Below are 16,097 nucleotides of genomic sequence, written 5' to 3' on the forward strand. Positions count from 1 at the left end.
TGCTAATGAGATAATTCAATTAAAGTAGGCTATTCTTAACAGTGGTTTGAACTGGTCCTGTTCACCTCAATGGGATGTTAATTCTGAAGCCTAATGGTGGCTGCCAGCCTTGGTAACTTTTTCATTTTGTGCAAGGAAAGAGTGGGATGATCGTACTAAGAGTTCAGTGCAGTCTGCTGTGAGTAGCATTTCGTTCGGGTGTTCCTGGTTTGCGGAAGTTGGGTTCTGGGAGGAGCTGAAGGAGTATCACCACTTGTTTTTCCCCCAGTCTGATGCAACATCACAACACGGTGTTGTTAAAACCTCTTGCCCCCTCTTCTCTTCTTGGGTGCTGGCTGGAGTGTAGAGAGATTACCTTGCTGGACAGCCTTCTCTTCCCTGGGGCAGGGGTATATGATGGGAAATGAATCCAGATAGCTCCTGCAGCACTAGGCCTGGATTTCAGTCTCTGGCCCCACCTTCACTGAGGGGGCCTGATTCCCCATTGTCCTGCACCTGGTGCAGTCAGGTACCCCAGTGCAAAATGAGTGTAACAGGCTACCAGGCTTTACCCCACATTGCACTGTAAATGGAAACACAAGGTATAAAGCAGGACAGAATCGGGCCTGGGCTTTTACTGGGCACAAATCAGGCCACACTGGTGTAAGTCACAATGATGGTTAGCGTAGCGCAGCTACCCGCATGGCTGAGAGCCCCGTCATTCTGATTGCAAATTCTGAGTCGCTCCTGTTTTGCAGTGGCATTAATTAGAGGCAAACCTGGCCTTTGCTTTGCCTTGCCTCCCAAGGAACAATGTATGGCGGGGTGGAAAGAGGCCGAATGATCCAAGATCTGAGTGGGGCTCAGCCTTGCAAGTTTAATGGAGATTTAAGAGGAGAGTTCACACTTAGTGAGGTAATTAAAAGTTGTAACTCAGGCAAGCAGTAGAGGGTTTTGGCTCCTTTCCCTGGGAGATCAAAGCTTGTTTTGGCAGAGGCAGTGTTTAAATGTATTTATAAAAAGAGAGAGAGAGAGAAACTCATCTAAGGCAGCTGCAGTGTCTGCCGTCTCGCTTTAATTTGCTTTGATATCCTAGGCAGCCTCATTATTCTCCGGATGTCGGGGCCCACTGTAATCCACATGAAAAGCAGAGTGGAATCAAACAGGCCTTGACGTTTGCTCACCCAGAGCCTGACATCATCTCCAACCAATACCCAGGCAGAGCGGCGAGCATGCAAATGCCCAGCAGGCAAACACTGCCCCCTGCTGGAGGTTCCCCTTTCCCTATGCCTGCAATTCGCTTCCACGCTGCACATGCACCTCGGGGTGGAGGAGTTAGGGAGTGGCTGTGTGCATGTGACCCGCTTTGTCTAGTATGGGGGCATTTGAAGAGGGCCAGATTCCATCCTTCATTGTGGGATCTGCAGGCTGAGATTCAGATCCAGGACTTCACGCTCAGCTCAATCCATGGCAGATCCCTCGCTGATGTCAGTGGGAGGTTTGCACAGAGAGCAAGGGGGGAATGCAGCCTTTGTGAAGTAACTGCATTTTAAATGATGCTGTCCTTTGCTGTCACATGCAGCCCCTTCCCATGAGAAAAGCTGCTCCCTTTTAGGCCAATGCTCCTGCAATCTGCTCTCTTCCTTCCCCATCCTCTTTTCTCTCTTTCTCTCCCTCTTCCCCTGTCTCTGAGTCTTCTCTGCTCTTCCTTTTCCATATTCTTCCCTGCTGCAATTCACACCTCCCCAGGAGTTTCCCACCCTCCTACCTTCTTTCTCATTCCTTCTGCTCAAATGACCTGCCGGGGAATAGTTCCTATTGACATTGTCGTGAGATTTAGAGTTGCCGCTCTAGTGAAATCAATGGGGAGCTGGGCGGCTCACGCACCAGAGAGCTATTGTATCGGGTGTCTGCAGACTCAGGCAGACTTCAGTGTGTCACGTTACACTCGCTTCTCATTTGGAAGGTTTTCTTCTCAACCGTGAGGGATAGAAACTTACCTGGATCCTGGAGAACCTGAATATCTCATGCAGGCCACATAAATACATCCCTCGAACCCTTGAGCACCCTTATTACACCAGTGGCAATGTCAGGGAACCACATTTTCCCCTAGCCATCCTCTCTTCGGGTCGTTCATCTGCTGCATCTCATCCAGGAGATGGGCTAGTGAAGCCAGTCTTGGCTGTCCCCAGCTCTGATCAGTGCCCTGCGAATGTAGCTCTCTTGCTGATGCCCAGCAGTGAGCTCATCCACAGCTGTCCAAGTAAATTGAAGTCAATGCAGTGAATCCACGTTAGCAATAGCAGAGGGCTGTTTCTGTGCAGCTCTCGGCTAATGGAAGTGGTGTCTCAGCAGGAGGATGGCTGAGGGACGTGCCCCGGGCGGCTGAGCCGAGTGTATTTTGGTCAGGAACTCCCCTGCTGACATTTAGCCTTCTCTTGCTGAGTTATGATGTATGAGTGGACACTGTTACTTTGAGTGTTACATCCCCTGTGGATTCAGCAGTTAGTAGGGTTAATACAGAGGGTCCTGAACTAGAACCCCAGATCTGAACTCCCCTCTGTTCCTTCAAACTTTGGCTACAGTTAGAATCGAAACCTGGATCTAGAGCCTAACTTCTCCTAATGTCGGGTCGTTTGGATCTGGGGTGCTAGTTTTGCCCATTCTAGTGCTAGGAGCAAGCCACACGTTCTGATCGGGGACAGGGGTTAGGTAAAGCCCCATTGGGTTTGGGCCCAGCTCTGTTTCTGTGAACTACAGATTGCTAGATGTTAAGGCCAGAAGGGACTGTTTTGATTATCTAGCCTGACCTCCTGCATAATACAGACCAGAGAATTTCACCTGGTAATTCCTGCATCTAGACCAGTAACTTGTGGTTGAAGTAGGACATCTCTTTTAGCAAGGCATTCAATCTCAGTGTAGACTCCAAATGATGGACAATTTACCGTATCCCTTGGTACAGAGAACTCCTTGGCAGGTGAAGCTTCCCTGCCATGCAGCACAAGGGAGAGAGAGAAACACTCTCCTTACGCTGCAGTAGCAGAGTGGTTGTGGACCTGTTCCATCTGCATTACAAAATGCTTGCCAGGCAAATGCTTTCCAATGACCTCTGTTGACAAGACACTCTCCCTGCAAAGGGCTTTCAGCCTGGAGCAGCTAGCTGCCTTCAGCCTGTGGAGACACAGGGAGCGTTTCAGTGGAGCCCTGGCCCCTGCAGAAACATTTGTGATTCAGTTCCACTTGGCACCATGCTAGAGGGCCTTGTGGTGACATGCAGCCCCCAGTAGCAGTGGCAGCAGCAAGAAGATATTAAAGGGAGTTAGGGCATCTTTGTATGGCAGGACACTTTCCGGACACTCCTAGTTCCCCGGGCTGACAGGGGAGGGATCTTGTGGCTGATACACCATGGCAGTTCATGAGATGTCTCCCTGACTCATGCTGCAAACAACCAGTGGAGCTCCCAGGGGGAGGGAGCAGCTTGCCAGTGCCTGTTCTTGATGTATGGCATTTTCCTAATGCTGTGGTGCTCTGTGCTCTTAGGGGCCATGCCTCTTCATCCCTCCCCACAGTACCGACCCTGGTGTTTGTAGCATCAACAATTTATCCTGTGCGGAGGGTAAATTGCAGTGTAATAATAATCAGTATTAATGGTGAGCCCAGGCCAAAACCCCAGATCTCAACATGAGGGTGTTTGGAATCTGAACCCTGGTGTGAAATTCACTAATGGCTCTTAAGGATAACTGTCAGAGGGCAGTAGATCCCTGCATAGAAATGCAGAGCTCTTCTGCTGATTCACACTAGCAGCCAGACCAGGTGGGTCCTACTAGCTTCAACCGAGGAATTCAAAAATCTTGGAGTGTCTCTCTCATAAAGCAGAGAGAACTAGGGAAGGGACAGAGGCCCTGCAAGGAAAAAAAACAAAGGAAGGGCTAAACTCAGGAGGAAGCTTAGGCTGAGGGATGTGCTTTGTTCTTAAGAATAAAGGAAACCCCCAAGAAAGCAGGGTAAGCTAGGGACGTGGTAATTTTTTTTTTTTTAACAACTGTTGTTGAAACCAACCCTTGAGCCTATTCCAGAGTGATGTAACTAAGCCCCATCCACAAAGGCTGTAACAGTGACCAAGGCAAAGCATGTCTGGGCCCTGGGAAATCTTGTCAAGGAGGTTGATCGATGGATCTGTTTAATTGCTTTTATGCTGCTGCCCATCCCTGTAGTATCTGGGCACCTGCCAGGTAAAATCAGTAGCAGTAGTGAAGTCCCTGGTGGCAGCAGTCACCTGTCACCACTTTCTGAGTTATGCTGCCGAAAAACAGTTGGTGCCACTGTTCCTGCCATGTCACATAGACAGGTTAGCAGTATCTTGTGCTCCACTGTGTGAAAGGCTGCAGAGAGGTCCAGCATTGCGAGCATGGGGATCTTACCTCCATGGTACATGACCACAAGAAGGTTGTTCTTCACTAGCTTTTACCAGCCAGGAGGGGCATGAGTGTATTTCACAGGCTGTGGCTGTAATATTTTCCTGGGCTGAGAGAAATGGATCCTTAAATTGCTAGAGAGCCTGGGCTGGGCTGCACTGCTGCTGGAGGAGTTCAAGAACCGGGTCAGAAAGGAAGCTGTGTCTGTGAAGCAGGCATTTAAGCCCGAACAGCAGTTCCCCCATTTCTGGCCTCTTCGTTCCTCTTGATCTGTTAAAATGCCAAGCTCACTTGCAGCTCTTTCTTGCTAAATGTGACAGTCCCTGTGGCTGGGGCTGGCTTGTGCACCCATTACTCACATGGGTGAGAAGTTACTATTGTTAATCGTATGACAGTAGCACCTAGGAACCTGAACTGAAGTCAGGGACCAATTGTGCTAGGGTGCTGAACATGCACGTAGTGAGAGACAGCCCCTGCCTCAAAGACAGTAAACTCCAAATAGACAAAGCCTAGAGGGGATGCAGAGACCCAGAGAGGGAACTGGTCACACAGCAGGTCAAGGGCAGAGCAGGGAATAGAACCCCCTGGTATCTGTCCCATCAACTCTCTGTCACCTAATGTGCAGACCTTTCTTGCCCTCTCTTCTCCCTCTCTTAGTTTCCTCAGCGACTGAGTTCTGTGTCTCTGACTGGCTTGTGTGAAAGGCTGTCTGTGCCAAAGGCAGTCGCCTTGTGTTGTATCCATGCAGTCACCATGGAGGGGCCTGAAGACATTGTCATGTGTCTGCTGAAAGTCTTTTGTAAGGGAGTCAAATTTCTTCCACTAATCCTCACAGGAGGGTTTGACTCCTCTTTAAATAGCCAAACTTCATTCAGAAACATCTAATTAGCAGAGGCCTTGTTTTGAATGGCTCTCTTGGAAATAATGCCCCTGCGAATTTGGAGAATCCATCTCACAGGGATTCGGGTGACCTGTGTTGAACTCGTTAAACATTTTACTGAGACAGGGTCTGGGTCCCTGCGCTCCAGAGCTTCCTAGCAACCAGACGTTAATTACAGACCGAGGAGAAATTAAGTGCAAGCCTAAAACTGGAGTCCTGAGGGAGCTTTGTGGCTTATTTTGTTCTGATTTCCTGCTCCTTTCATGGCGCCTGGGACTTGATGATGCTTCAGACTTGTAATCCCAAGAGAAGGGTTATTATTCGGCATCTCTTCAGCCTTCAAGAGAGCTGTTGTGTTTTAGGACCATTTCCCAGGACTACGTAATCTACTCAGATGTAACGGGCTGGGGCAGGGAAGCTCGTACCTGCCTCTGGAGTCTGCTGGTTTTAGGGTGCAGGAAAGGGCGCTCTGTCTGCCCCCCTTTAATCCCATAGGCCCTTTGCTCAGAACCGTTCAGGTCCCTGGGAGTGAATAATGATGGCAATACTGCTTGTGACATGAGCTGAAGCTGCTCAGCGCCGGTGAGAGAGAGCCTTGCTCGTGGTGAAGAGTAGGCTTCGCTGAAGCAGGTGGTGCTCCATGTAGGGTGCTAAGTAGTGTTGCCTACCGCATGAAGCACTGGACTGGGACTCAGGAGACCACAGTTCTATTTCCAGCTCTGCCAGTGGCCTGCTGCAGGACCTCAGGCAAGTCACTTCATCTCCCAGGGCCTCAGTTCACCTCATCTGTATAATGGGAGTAAAGCACTAGCAATTAGTACTGAAAGGCTATCACAGCCTGCCCCTGAGACTGCAAGCTCTGTGGGGCAGGGAGCAGTCTTTTCCGTCCATGTGTATACAGTGCCTAGCACAGTGGAGCCCTGCTCCCTGACTGGGGCCCCTTAGCACCACCTCAGTCATAACAGCAGAGGTGCTGTAGGTAGTAGACATCCTTAGCACTGATATTCACTTTGCAAACACGCATTAACTCCTGCAAGCTCCCCCGAGGGCGTAGCAGTGTTGGCCCAGTGTTTCGGAAGGGAAACCTGAGCTGCAGAGAGGTGAAGGGACTTGCCCAAGGCCACAGATGGGGTCAGTGTTAGGGCAGGGATCAGTGTCAAGGAGCCCCCTTGCTCCCTATCCTGTACTCAGACTCAACCGTGGTATGTGATTGCCCCATGCATTGATTAAGAGTGGCCTTTTGGTGCCATCCAGTCTATCCACTCAGTCTTTGCTTCCTCTCTCATCAGACCTGGCACAAGGGCACCTGCAGATGGGCCACCTGGGCAGGGGTTTCCGGGCAGAGCCAACCTCCATTTCCCCCTCGGAGGTGGAAGGCCGGTCCCCGACAGCTGTGCGCTACCGAAGGAACAACCAGCGCCGCTTCTCCATGGAGGCAAGTACTGGGCTGGGTGAGGAGGAGGAGCATGGAGGAGGAGCTCCTGTGGTTCTCATAGATGGGAGGCAATTGTCTAGGACGTGGGGTGGGGGCATGGGGAGTGTGTAGGCTGTCAGGCACTGCTCCCTGAATGCCTGTTTAAGGTTCTCAGCTGTGTCGGGTGCTTTAGACACTAACTCTGTGCTGGCCCTGTCTGCAGGATGTCAGCAAGCGGCTCTCCCTGCCCGTGGACATCCGTCTGCCCCCAGAGTTCCTGCAGAAGCTGCAGATGGACAATCCAGAGTTCCCCAAGACCTTCAGCAGGATGTCTCGACGGGCTTCCCTCGTGAGTCCCACAGCTCAGGGGGTGTGGGTCTGGGGGGAATTGTGTCAGGCCCACCACACTATGCACATATGCCACTGCTCACAGATGGGGGTTTAAATCCCCATGCACTCATATGTGCAAATTCCCATATGAATGCCCATCCATCCACGTTCCCACACATGCACATCTCTGCCTGCCCACATGTACACACTGATGCAAGTAAATCACTATTTCACACAACCACAAGTATAAACCATCACACATTCGTGCCTACACTTGCATAAATCCTCACCATGCACATGCTCACACCTGTGTGTTCAAATCCCATGTCCATGTGCAGTGCAAATCCCCACCTGTCTGCATGCATACTGCTATGAGTTCAAATCCCCTGCTGCACATGTGCCCACACCCAGCCGTGTAACTCCTTCCCCTCACATTCGGACACTCCCCTGTGCCCACACTAAGGTTTGATTCTTTGAACGAAAGGATGGGGACTGAAAATCACTTGACATTTAAGAAGCACCTGCTGGCAGCCGCCGCTCCTAGTTAAAATGCGAACGCCGATAAATAATGAATTAGTCTTCGTACTAATTTCGGCGTTTCACTTTCTGTATAGCACAGCATCAGCATGCACAACGGTGACACCACAGTGCCTTATTTACGAATACGCCAGCGTGCTTCCTAGGCACCAGAAACACTCTGTGTTGCCCAGTCACTGGGTCCAAGGCCTTGGCAAGCCTTTGACAGACATCTAGCCTCAAGTGGGAAGAATGGTGTAAGCTGATGTACTGACAGTGCACGCCGACCTGTGCAGTCTCTTGTGTCTATTGAATAACATGTACCTGGGTGAAGCGAGTGTGCCATAAATATTAATAATCCTGTCAATGAATAATGAGTGTTTCTGTAAAACTCTCCACGTGGCGGTATGCCGTTCGTAGGCTTTCAGATCATGTCCAGCCTCCCTCACCTTCCAACAGTCACATTATTATCTCCACCAGCTGGGTGTAAAGAGACTGATGTAGTTGCTCCTGTGGGAGATGGATTGTTCAGGGGAGTAGTAGTGGTGCTACTGACACTATGGACCTCACAAGTCGCTAGTTCAAATCCATCTCATGTCAGCAGCTAGACTGTAAGTTTCCCTCCTCTGTGTTTTCGTGGCTTGTGTGAAATGAGTGGGTGGGACAGGTGCTGATTGGAAAATGCGGTGGAGGGGGGAGAGTGATGGCAGAGAGGCCTGAGAGACTGACCTGTGTTCTGTATAGGTTGGTTCCTCCAGGTTCCCACTTGTAAGGGGGGTTGTGTCCCTTCTACAGCCCGTTGAATTCCTGCTCTGTGGATAAATAGTCTCCAGGACTTGCCAGCGGTTTAAAATTCACACACCATTTTCCTGTTTAACTCCAATCAGACGACTGTGATGTTCTTTATTCTGAGAGAATATGACAAACTATTTCTCTGCTCCATGGATGGTGACTGCGCTGTTCCAGAGCTCTCTGTCGAACGACAGCTGTCTCTCTAGCACCGCCTACTGATGGAGAGATGGCATGTGTTGTATCGATGAACAGAATGCTGGGAATCATTAAGAAAGGGATAGGTAATAGGACAGAAAATATCATGTTGCCTCTATATAAATCCATGGTACGCCCACATCTTGAATACTGTGTGCAGATGTGGTTGCCCCATCTCAAAAAATCAACAAAAATCATTAGGGGTATGGAACGGCTTCCATATGAGGAGAGATTAATAAAACTGGGACTTTCCCGCTTGGAAAAGAGACAGCTAAGGGGAGATATTATTGAGGTCTATAAAATCATGACTGGTGTAGAGAAAGTAGATAAGGAAGTGTTGTTTACTTCTTCTCATAACACAAGAACTAGGGGTCACCAAATGAAATTAGTAGGCAGCAGGTTTAAAACAAATAAAAGAAAGTATTTCTTCACACAACACACAGTCAACCTGTGGAACTCCTTGCCAGAGGATGTTGTGAAGGCCAAGACCGTAACAGGGTTAAAAAAAGATAAATCATGGAGGATAGGTCCATCAGTGGCTATTAGCCAGGATGGGCAGGAATGGTGTCCCTAGCCTCTGTTTGCCAGAAGCTGGGACTGAGCGACAGAGGATGGATGATTACCTGTTCTGTTCATTCCCTCTGGGGCACCTGGCACTGGCCACTGTCGGAAGACAGGATACTGGGCTAAATGGCCCTTTGGTCTGACCCAGTAGGGCCGTTCTTACATTCTTATGATGGTACATATCAAAAAGTGGAAAGCCACTGCACTTCCCTGAGATAAGAGTTGTGTTTGTGACTGTCCTGTACGTAACACATACCAGGTGTGTGAGAGAGACATATTAGTTATGTCACAGGAACACCTATCCATGGGATTCTTTCGTCGACCTAGCAGTATGTACACTGAGGCTTAGATTGGCTTAACCACATCACATGGGGACCTAAATTTTTCACAGCCCTGAGCGATGTAGTTAGGTCGACTTAATGTTATAGTGTAGACCAGGCCTCAGAGATCGTCCCTGCCCCAAAGTGTTTAAAATCTAAATAGACAAAGGCCATGTCATTTTCCCATTGGGAAACTGAGGCACAGACAGGTTAACAGCCTTGCTGACTGTCACACAGAGAGTCTGTGGTAGGAACTCAACCCAGATCTCCTGAGTCTCCATCCAGGGCCTTAACCGCAAGACTACCCTTGCCGGGGCTGTGTCTATGATAGTGTCTCTCTCAGTGTTACTTGAAAGAGTGAGCATTGCAAACAGGAAATATCTCTTTCCTGGTTGATTTGAAAAGCACCTGGGATTGAGGAACAGCTTTCTACTGAAGATCAACACATGGCAATTGACTTTTAGCACAAGGAAGGGGCTGCCTACTTGATGTGAGCCCAGGGTAGGTGTCTTTGATGAAAGGGGCATCGTTGCATTTAAAAAAAAAAAAAAGCTCATGTTTAAATTCAGACTTAATTGCTCAAATGTCAGGAAGATGGGTGAAGGAGGGACAGATGGACAGAATGATAATGGAATCATAGAGATAGGAGCAGTGGAAGGCAATCCACAGTCACATTGCAGAAGAAGACACTTAGCACAGTGATGAAGTTAATAGGTTGCGTCATAGTTCCATGGAGGGAGAAAGCAGGTATCATTTGTTTCCTTTAAGCAACCACTTTTGGTTTCCCTGTGATTGAGTGGCTGGCTGGCTGCTGTCCCCTGCAGATAGCAATAGACGTTGTATATCTAGAACTGCTGCATGCGAACACCTGCCTTGATTTATCTCCCCCCAAAGCTCATACTGCCCAGCCTCCTTGATGTGACCTTCAGCCGCGGGGCTAATCTTTCCTAGAGAAGGATGTTTCCTGCTGATGTTCTTCCCTTTTCTTTGCAGTCAGACATCGGATTTGGGAAGCTGGAAACCTATGTTAAATTGGAAAAACTGGGGGAGGTAAGAAGAATGTGAAAGCAACTCAAGGTTGTAGATGAAGTTCAGAGCAGAGCCCAAGCTGCGAAGGACAGACCTGGAGCCAGGCTTCCTCAGCGTATGGGCAGTTTTGGACCTCGGGGTTTGGTCCTGGCCCAGTGTTAATTATAAGTAACAAGAAGTACTCAAACATAGCACTTACAGAGTTCTTTTGGGCCCGATCGAAAGACCACTGAAGCTGACAGAAATCTTGAAGTTGACTTTCATGGGCTTTGGATCAGGCTTTTTATCTTCAAAGCAATTTACAAACACTCTGTACAATCCCCGCTTCCTTCTGGGATAGCTAAGTGTTGTCTTCATTTTACAGGGGCAGAGAGGTTAAGTGATTTGCCTAAGGCTACGGAGGGAATTGGTGTAGGAGCTGGAGTAGAACTCAGATGTTCATGTTACCCAGGCTTGTTCTCATGCCAGTAGATCATTCCCACCCTCTCAAACTAAACTCTTACAGGACCATTTTTAAAGAATGGTGCCTAAAATGCACCCACAAAGCCCTTGGTTTTATTGGCAAAAGGTTAACTGGGTGCTTAGATGACTACTTTAAATGCAGGATTGTCTTTGCCGTCTGAGCTCCAGTCTTGAAAAATCTGGCCTTCAGGGTTTAAGCCCAAAACAGACTTCCCTCCCAAAATTCTGGGTTTACAAAAGGTATTAAATTGTGCAACATAATACTGTATTTACAGGAGGGGAAATTGCCACCTGATCCTCTGGGTTACTGAAATATGACATTGATTCCTATTAATATCTTAATTTATGTAACAATCCCAACCACCTTTCGTCAGCAGGGAAGATAGCTTGGTCCGGCAGCATAGGTCTCTCCCACTTGAGTTAAAGGAGCAACTCCATTAGGTGGTAGCACTAGTGGGTTATTACATTCTATGTGAACCAGCCACTGGAGAGGGATTTAGCCAGTGTACACAGCTGCATTGTCACCAGTGGTTGTAAAATTATCCTGCCCTTGTTTTTCAATCCCTTCCATCCAGTGATAAAATGCTTCCATGGACGTTGGTTTGTGGTACATGCAGGGTGTCAGATCCCAGCTCCCCATAGCAGCCCTGCTCCATGCCATCCAAGTGTAAGTTCATGAGCTGCATTTCTCTGTCTCTTTCTCACAGGGCACCTACGCCACTGTCTTCAAGGGGCGCAGCAAGCTAACTGGGAACCTGGTCGCTCTGAAGGAGATCCGTCTGGAGCATGAAGAAGGGGCACCCTGCACAGCTATAAGGGAGGGTAAGGGGCAGTAGATACTTTTTGTGCTAAAAGGCATCACACACCGGGATGAACCGCAGCTCTGGGACTCATGATTATAAATGGTAGCAATTTATATCCGCTTAGCAGATGGCCCTGCCTCAGCACAGGGGGCTGGGTTTGATGCCTTCTCAAGATCCCTTCTAACCCTATACTTCTATGATTCAAATGAGCCCATAGTTAAGGCTACAGGTATTTTTAGTAAAAGTCATGGACAGGTCACGAGCAGTAAACAAAAATTCACGGCCTGTGACCTGTCCATGACTTGTACTATATACCCCTGACTAAATCTTGGGTGGGGGGGGGCGCAGGTGCTCTGGGAGGCGGTCTGGGGGTGCCGCGGGTGCTGAGGAGTGGCCCGGGACCCCTGCTGGTGCTATGGGGGTCTGGGCGGTGGTGCATGGCCTGGGACCCCTGCTGGTGCTGGGGCAGGAAGTGTTGGCGGGGCTGGCAGGCTCCCTACCCAACTCCATGTGTCCCTGCAGCTCCTAAGGGGGTGAAATGCCAGGGGGGGTCCGCGCACTGCCCCCGCCATGAGCTCCACCTCGGCAGCTCCCATTGGCCGGGAACTGCAGCCAATGGGAACTGTGCGGACGACATCTTCAAGAGGGGACAGCGCGCAGAGCCCCCTGGCTCCTCCACCTAGGTCAGGAGCTGCTGGGACATGCCGGCTGCTTCCAGGGAGCCCCCCTGACTGTGTGAAAAGGGGGATGATGCCTGCAATAGAAAGTTAGTAGTGAATCAGCTTTGCCTTAGGGCTGGATGGGCAGCTCAGCCAGCCAATCCAAACCCACTCAGTCCTGAAGGACTGACTCTTCCATTTGCAAAACACTGACCCAGTCCATGAGGATCAGATATTGGGACCAACCAGCTGCCGGGCAGGCTGCCACCCCTTAAGACAAAGTATGCCGACAATGGGCCCTCATGGCTAACGCTGCCTTCTCCTTGCCTTGCAGTTTCCCTGCTGAAGAACCTGAAACATGCAAATATTGTGACCCTCCATGATTTCATCCACACTGAGCGCTCCCTCACCCTTGTCTTCGAGTACCTGGTGAGTCCAAGGGCTGCTTGCCTGGGCGCTTGGTTCTGTGCTGGGGCAGTCTGGACACCCAGCCTTTCCCCTGCTGTGGGAGGGATGGGGGCTCATTCCAGCCACGGAAATGGTTCATGGAGTGATGAGAAGTGCTGGTTGCAAAAAAAAAAAAAAGGCCGGGGGAATCATGGGGAACAAAATTTGTTTGTGTTTTTCAAAATTCTGAAAATTTCCACACTTGGAGAATTCCCTGACCTGCTTTGTACTAGGTCAAAAAAGGGAACATTTCACAGTAATTTAATCAGATATTTCCCTGATCTTTTTACGTTACTATCTGTTTATTTAGGAAGCATTGACGGGTTTATAAATCCTTGCCATGTAAATAACAGAAACAAAACAATCACCATTACAACAATGAGCTTTTGGTTAAAGAGACATTATGCAGGAATATAGACATCAGATCGCTCTGTGTACCAGGGAGTTACCATATTGCAGCCTGAGCATCATTACAACACCCACACAATATTAACATTTGATAGATAGGCCTGGTCTCTTCAATATGTGCAATCAGAGATTTCACTCCATATTTTTTAATTAACAAAATATTTATTCACTTCTAATAACAATTGTCTGCTCTGAGCTCCTGTGTAACATGGGCCATAGAATTTCACCCAGCGATTGCTGCATCAAGCCTGTTCATTTGTTTGAAATGAGTTTTCCTAGCCCTCCATCTCCACCCATTCCCCCGAGCCACTTCGGGGAGGGTTTGGGACGATCGTAATGGTTCTTTCTGACCATAACTTCTGTAAATCTGTGAAAAAGGCTTCAGGAAAATCTGTGAAAAAGGCCCCGTGTTAAAATTATCTGGGATTTAGCCATCGAGCCTTTGTCAAAGCTCACTCACCATGCTCAGCTCGTGCACCAACAGCTTGACCATCGCCATGTGTTGTCAGTAGCTTGCTGGGCACACAGTTATTCATGGTCACTTAGAAGGTTCCTTCGGGACGTGCTTGTCGTTGCAGGACAATGACCTAAAGCAATATCTGGATAACTGCGGGAACCTGATGAACGTGCACAATGTGAAGGTATGAGACCACTATCTTGCGGAAGGGGTTTACAGACTCTCAGGGGATGCTCTGTGGTGGCCATGTTGAAGACCCAAGGAACTGACCCAAGGTGCATTGCAGTTGTTGGGGACTCAGACATTCACACTCAGATTATTCAGATGATCCCATCCACTGTGCATTATCGGGTACTTGTTAGACGCCTCTGAAGTTCCTCATCATTTTCTCTGGCCTGGACTAACCTGAATAAATTGGTGTCATCTGCAAACCCTGTTCACCCCCTTTTCTCAAACATTGATAAATAGCTTAACTAGTTGTCTGTATTACCATTCGTGCGAGGGTGATTTCATTTCCTTCCTTGCATCTTATTGCAGGACCTTGTCAACGGTTTTTAGAAAGTTCCCAAGACAGAGACTCCGCCCCTTGTCCAGCTCCTAGCACAGTGGGGTGTTTGGTGTTAGTCTCGTGGCAAATGAGGAAACTGACTTAGTTAAGAACTGAATGCAGCTACACTGTGGGGAGGGGGGCATACTTCATAACTTCTGGAGACCGAGCTGACTGCACACACCAAGAGCTCCTTGCATCCCTCCATTCCCCTCTATTTCAGGCCCTCCCTGCAACTACTCCTAGATCTCCCCCACACCGGGAATTCTGTGTGTCCCCCATGTCCCCCTCCACCATACCAGAGTTCCCCATTCTTCCCCCCATCCATGTTATAGACTCTGTCTGCTCCCCTTCCTCACATTCCCACCTCCCCACCCCTGTTATCAGGGCTTTGTGCATCCCCTACCATATCAGGCCCCCCACCCTGGTTTCCCTCCTCCCACCAGGAAAGTGTGGGCCTCCCATTCCCCCTTCATCACCACCATTGATTTTTGTCTGAGAGAGAAGTTATTCAGGATGTCAGCATGTTAGACTGCCTTGGGAGGATGAGCAGGGCTATTGTTATGCTGGACAGCAGTAGCAGGGGCCATCAGTTCAGTTCTTTAATCTGTAGACAATTGCAGAGGTGCTTGAAGCTGTGGCTGCGCTAAACACATGGCCGGGGCGCTATGCGTCCCACATTTCACCCCTTCTGGTTTTCCGATTTTCCCTAAAATCAGTATGGTTCTGCCCCTGGATGCCTAGAACATTCCCGGAACGTTTGGAATTGATCGGATGAGGCAGTGGGAAGTTCCAGACAAACACAGAAATACCATCAATAATAATAATTATACCCAGCTCTTACATAGCCCTGTTCATCAGTAGCTCTCAAAACGCTTTTCATCCAGTGGCATGTATGGCCTTTGCAAGCTCTGCCAATGAGTAAAAAGAGAGCGAGAGAATCCTATGCTGCAAAAAAAAAATCTCGGTGGCCGTGAGTCTCAGAGCTTGGGTGTGCACACTTGGGCTCACAGGGCTCTTGCTCCAGCCTTAAAAGCAGCCGTGTATCGGTTCTGGCTCAGGCTGGAGCTTGGGCTCTGAAGCCTCAGACTGAGCCAGAACAGCTCCGTGGCTATTTTTAGCACTGTAGCTCTTGTCTGAGTCTGTCGAGCCAGGCTCTCAGACTCACTGCCATGCAGGGTCAGTGTATTCCTAGGGTCAGATTTGCACTGACACACTGACGGCCGAACTGTGTAAAGAGGCCTTACAGTGGACATGAATGTAATTTAGAAGTCAGTGTAATTTGCAGCCACGTTAAGGCTTCTGTATGCTGCCACAGTGGTGTAAAGAGGCCTTAGTGTGCGTGTGAATATGGCCTGTATTCTTGTGCTCCAGGCTGGAGACGCAGTAGTGCTGGCTTTGCACATTGCTCCATCCAGGGGTGGCACCTGCATGTAGTTTGAAATCAGTCCAGAGCTGTCCACTGTGACTTTTATTCCCCGGTATAGGGTCCTGAGCCCATTGCAGGTTCTGTTTGTCCCTACTGTGTGCTGAACAACATGCCAAACCCTGCTCTCCCTCTGCTCTCCCCTCTTCTGCTCCCCTCCCCAAGATCTTCCTGTTCCAGCTGCTCCGCGGCCTGTCCTACTGCCACAAGAGCAAGATCCTGCATCGAGACCTCAAACCGCAGAACCTGCTCATCAATGAAAGGGGGGAGCTAAAGCTGGCTGACTTCGGTGAGTAGGGCAGGGAGACAACAGCACTGGCCTGGATTGGGCCAGGTTCGGGCTGTGCAGACAAGAGCGGGAATGCAATCCCTGGAGCTGCAGAGCAGCATGGGTTCCATGCAGCCCAGGACACAAGCTTGTATGCACTTCTCAAGCTGGTGCTTTAGTCACCTC

At 49.4% G+C, this 16,097-nt stretch overlaps 1 protein-coding gene across 31 annotated transcripts in view; it reads left to right on the forward strand.

The window, feature by feature from the left end:
• CDK18 (cyclin dependent kinase 18) overlaps positions 1-16,097 on the forward strand; it is a 173,452-nt gene that overhangs the window by 142,209 nt on the left and 15,146 nt on the right. For all 31 annotated transcript variants that reach the window (XM_039533361.1, XM_039533364.1, XM_039533376.1 and 28 more), the window contains 7 exons: positions 6,564-6,709; positions 6,912-7,037; positions 10,399-10,455; positions 11,604-11,718; positions 12,693-12,787; positions 13,792-13,854; positions 15,809-15,932. In XM_039533361.1, coding sequence (XP_039389295.1) covers positions 6,564-6,709; positions 6,912-7,037; positions 10,399-10,455; positions 11,604-11,718; positions 12,693-12,787; positions 13,792-13,854; positions 15,809-15,932 — 726 coding nt within the window. The remainder of the gene's footprint in view (positions 1-6,563; positions 6,710-6,911; positions 7,038-10,398; positions 10,456-11,603; positions 11,719-12,692; positions 12,788-13,791; positions 13,855-15,808; positions 15,933-16,097) is intronic.

Source organism: Mauremys reevesii, linkage group 4, assembly GCF_016161935.1.
Source record: "Mauremys reevesii isolate NIE-2019 linkage group 4, ASM1616193v1, whole genome shotgun sequence".
NCBI classification, from domain to species: domain Eukaryota; kingdom Metazoa; phylum Chordata; order Testudines; family Geoemydidae; genus Mauremys; species Mauremys reevesii.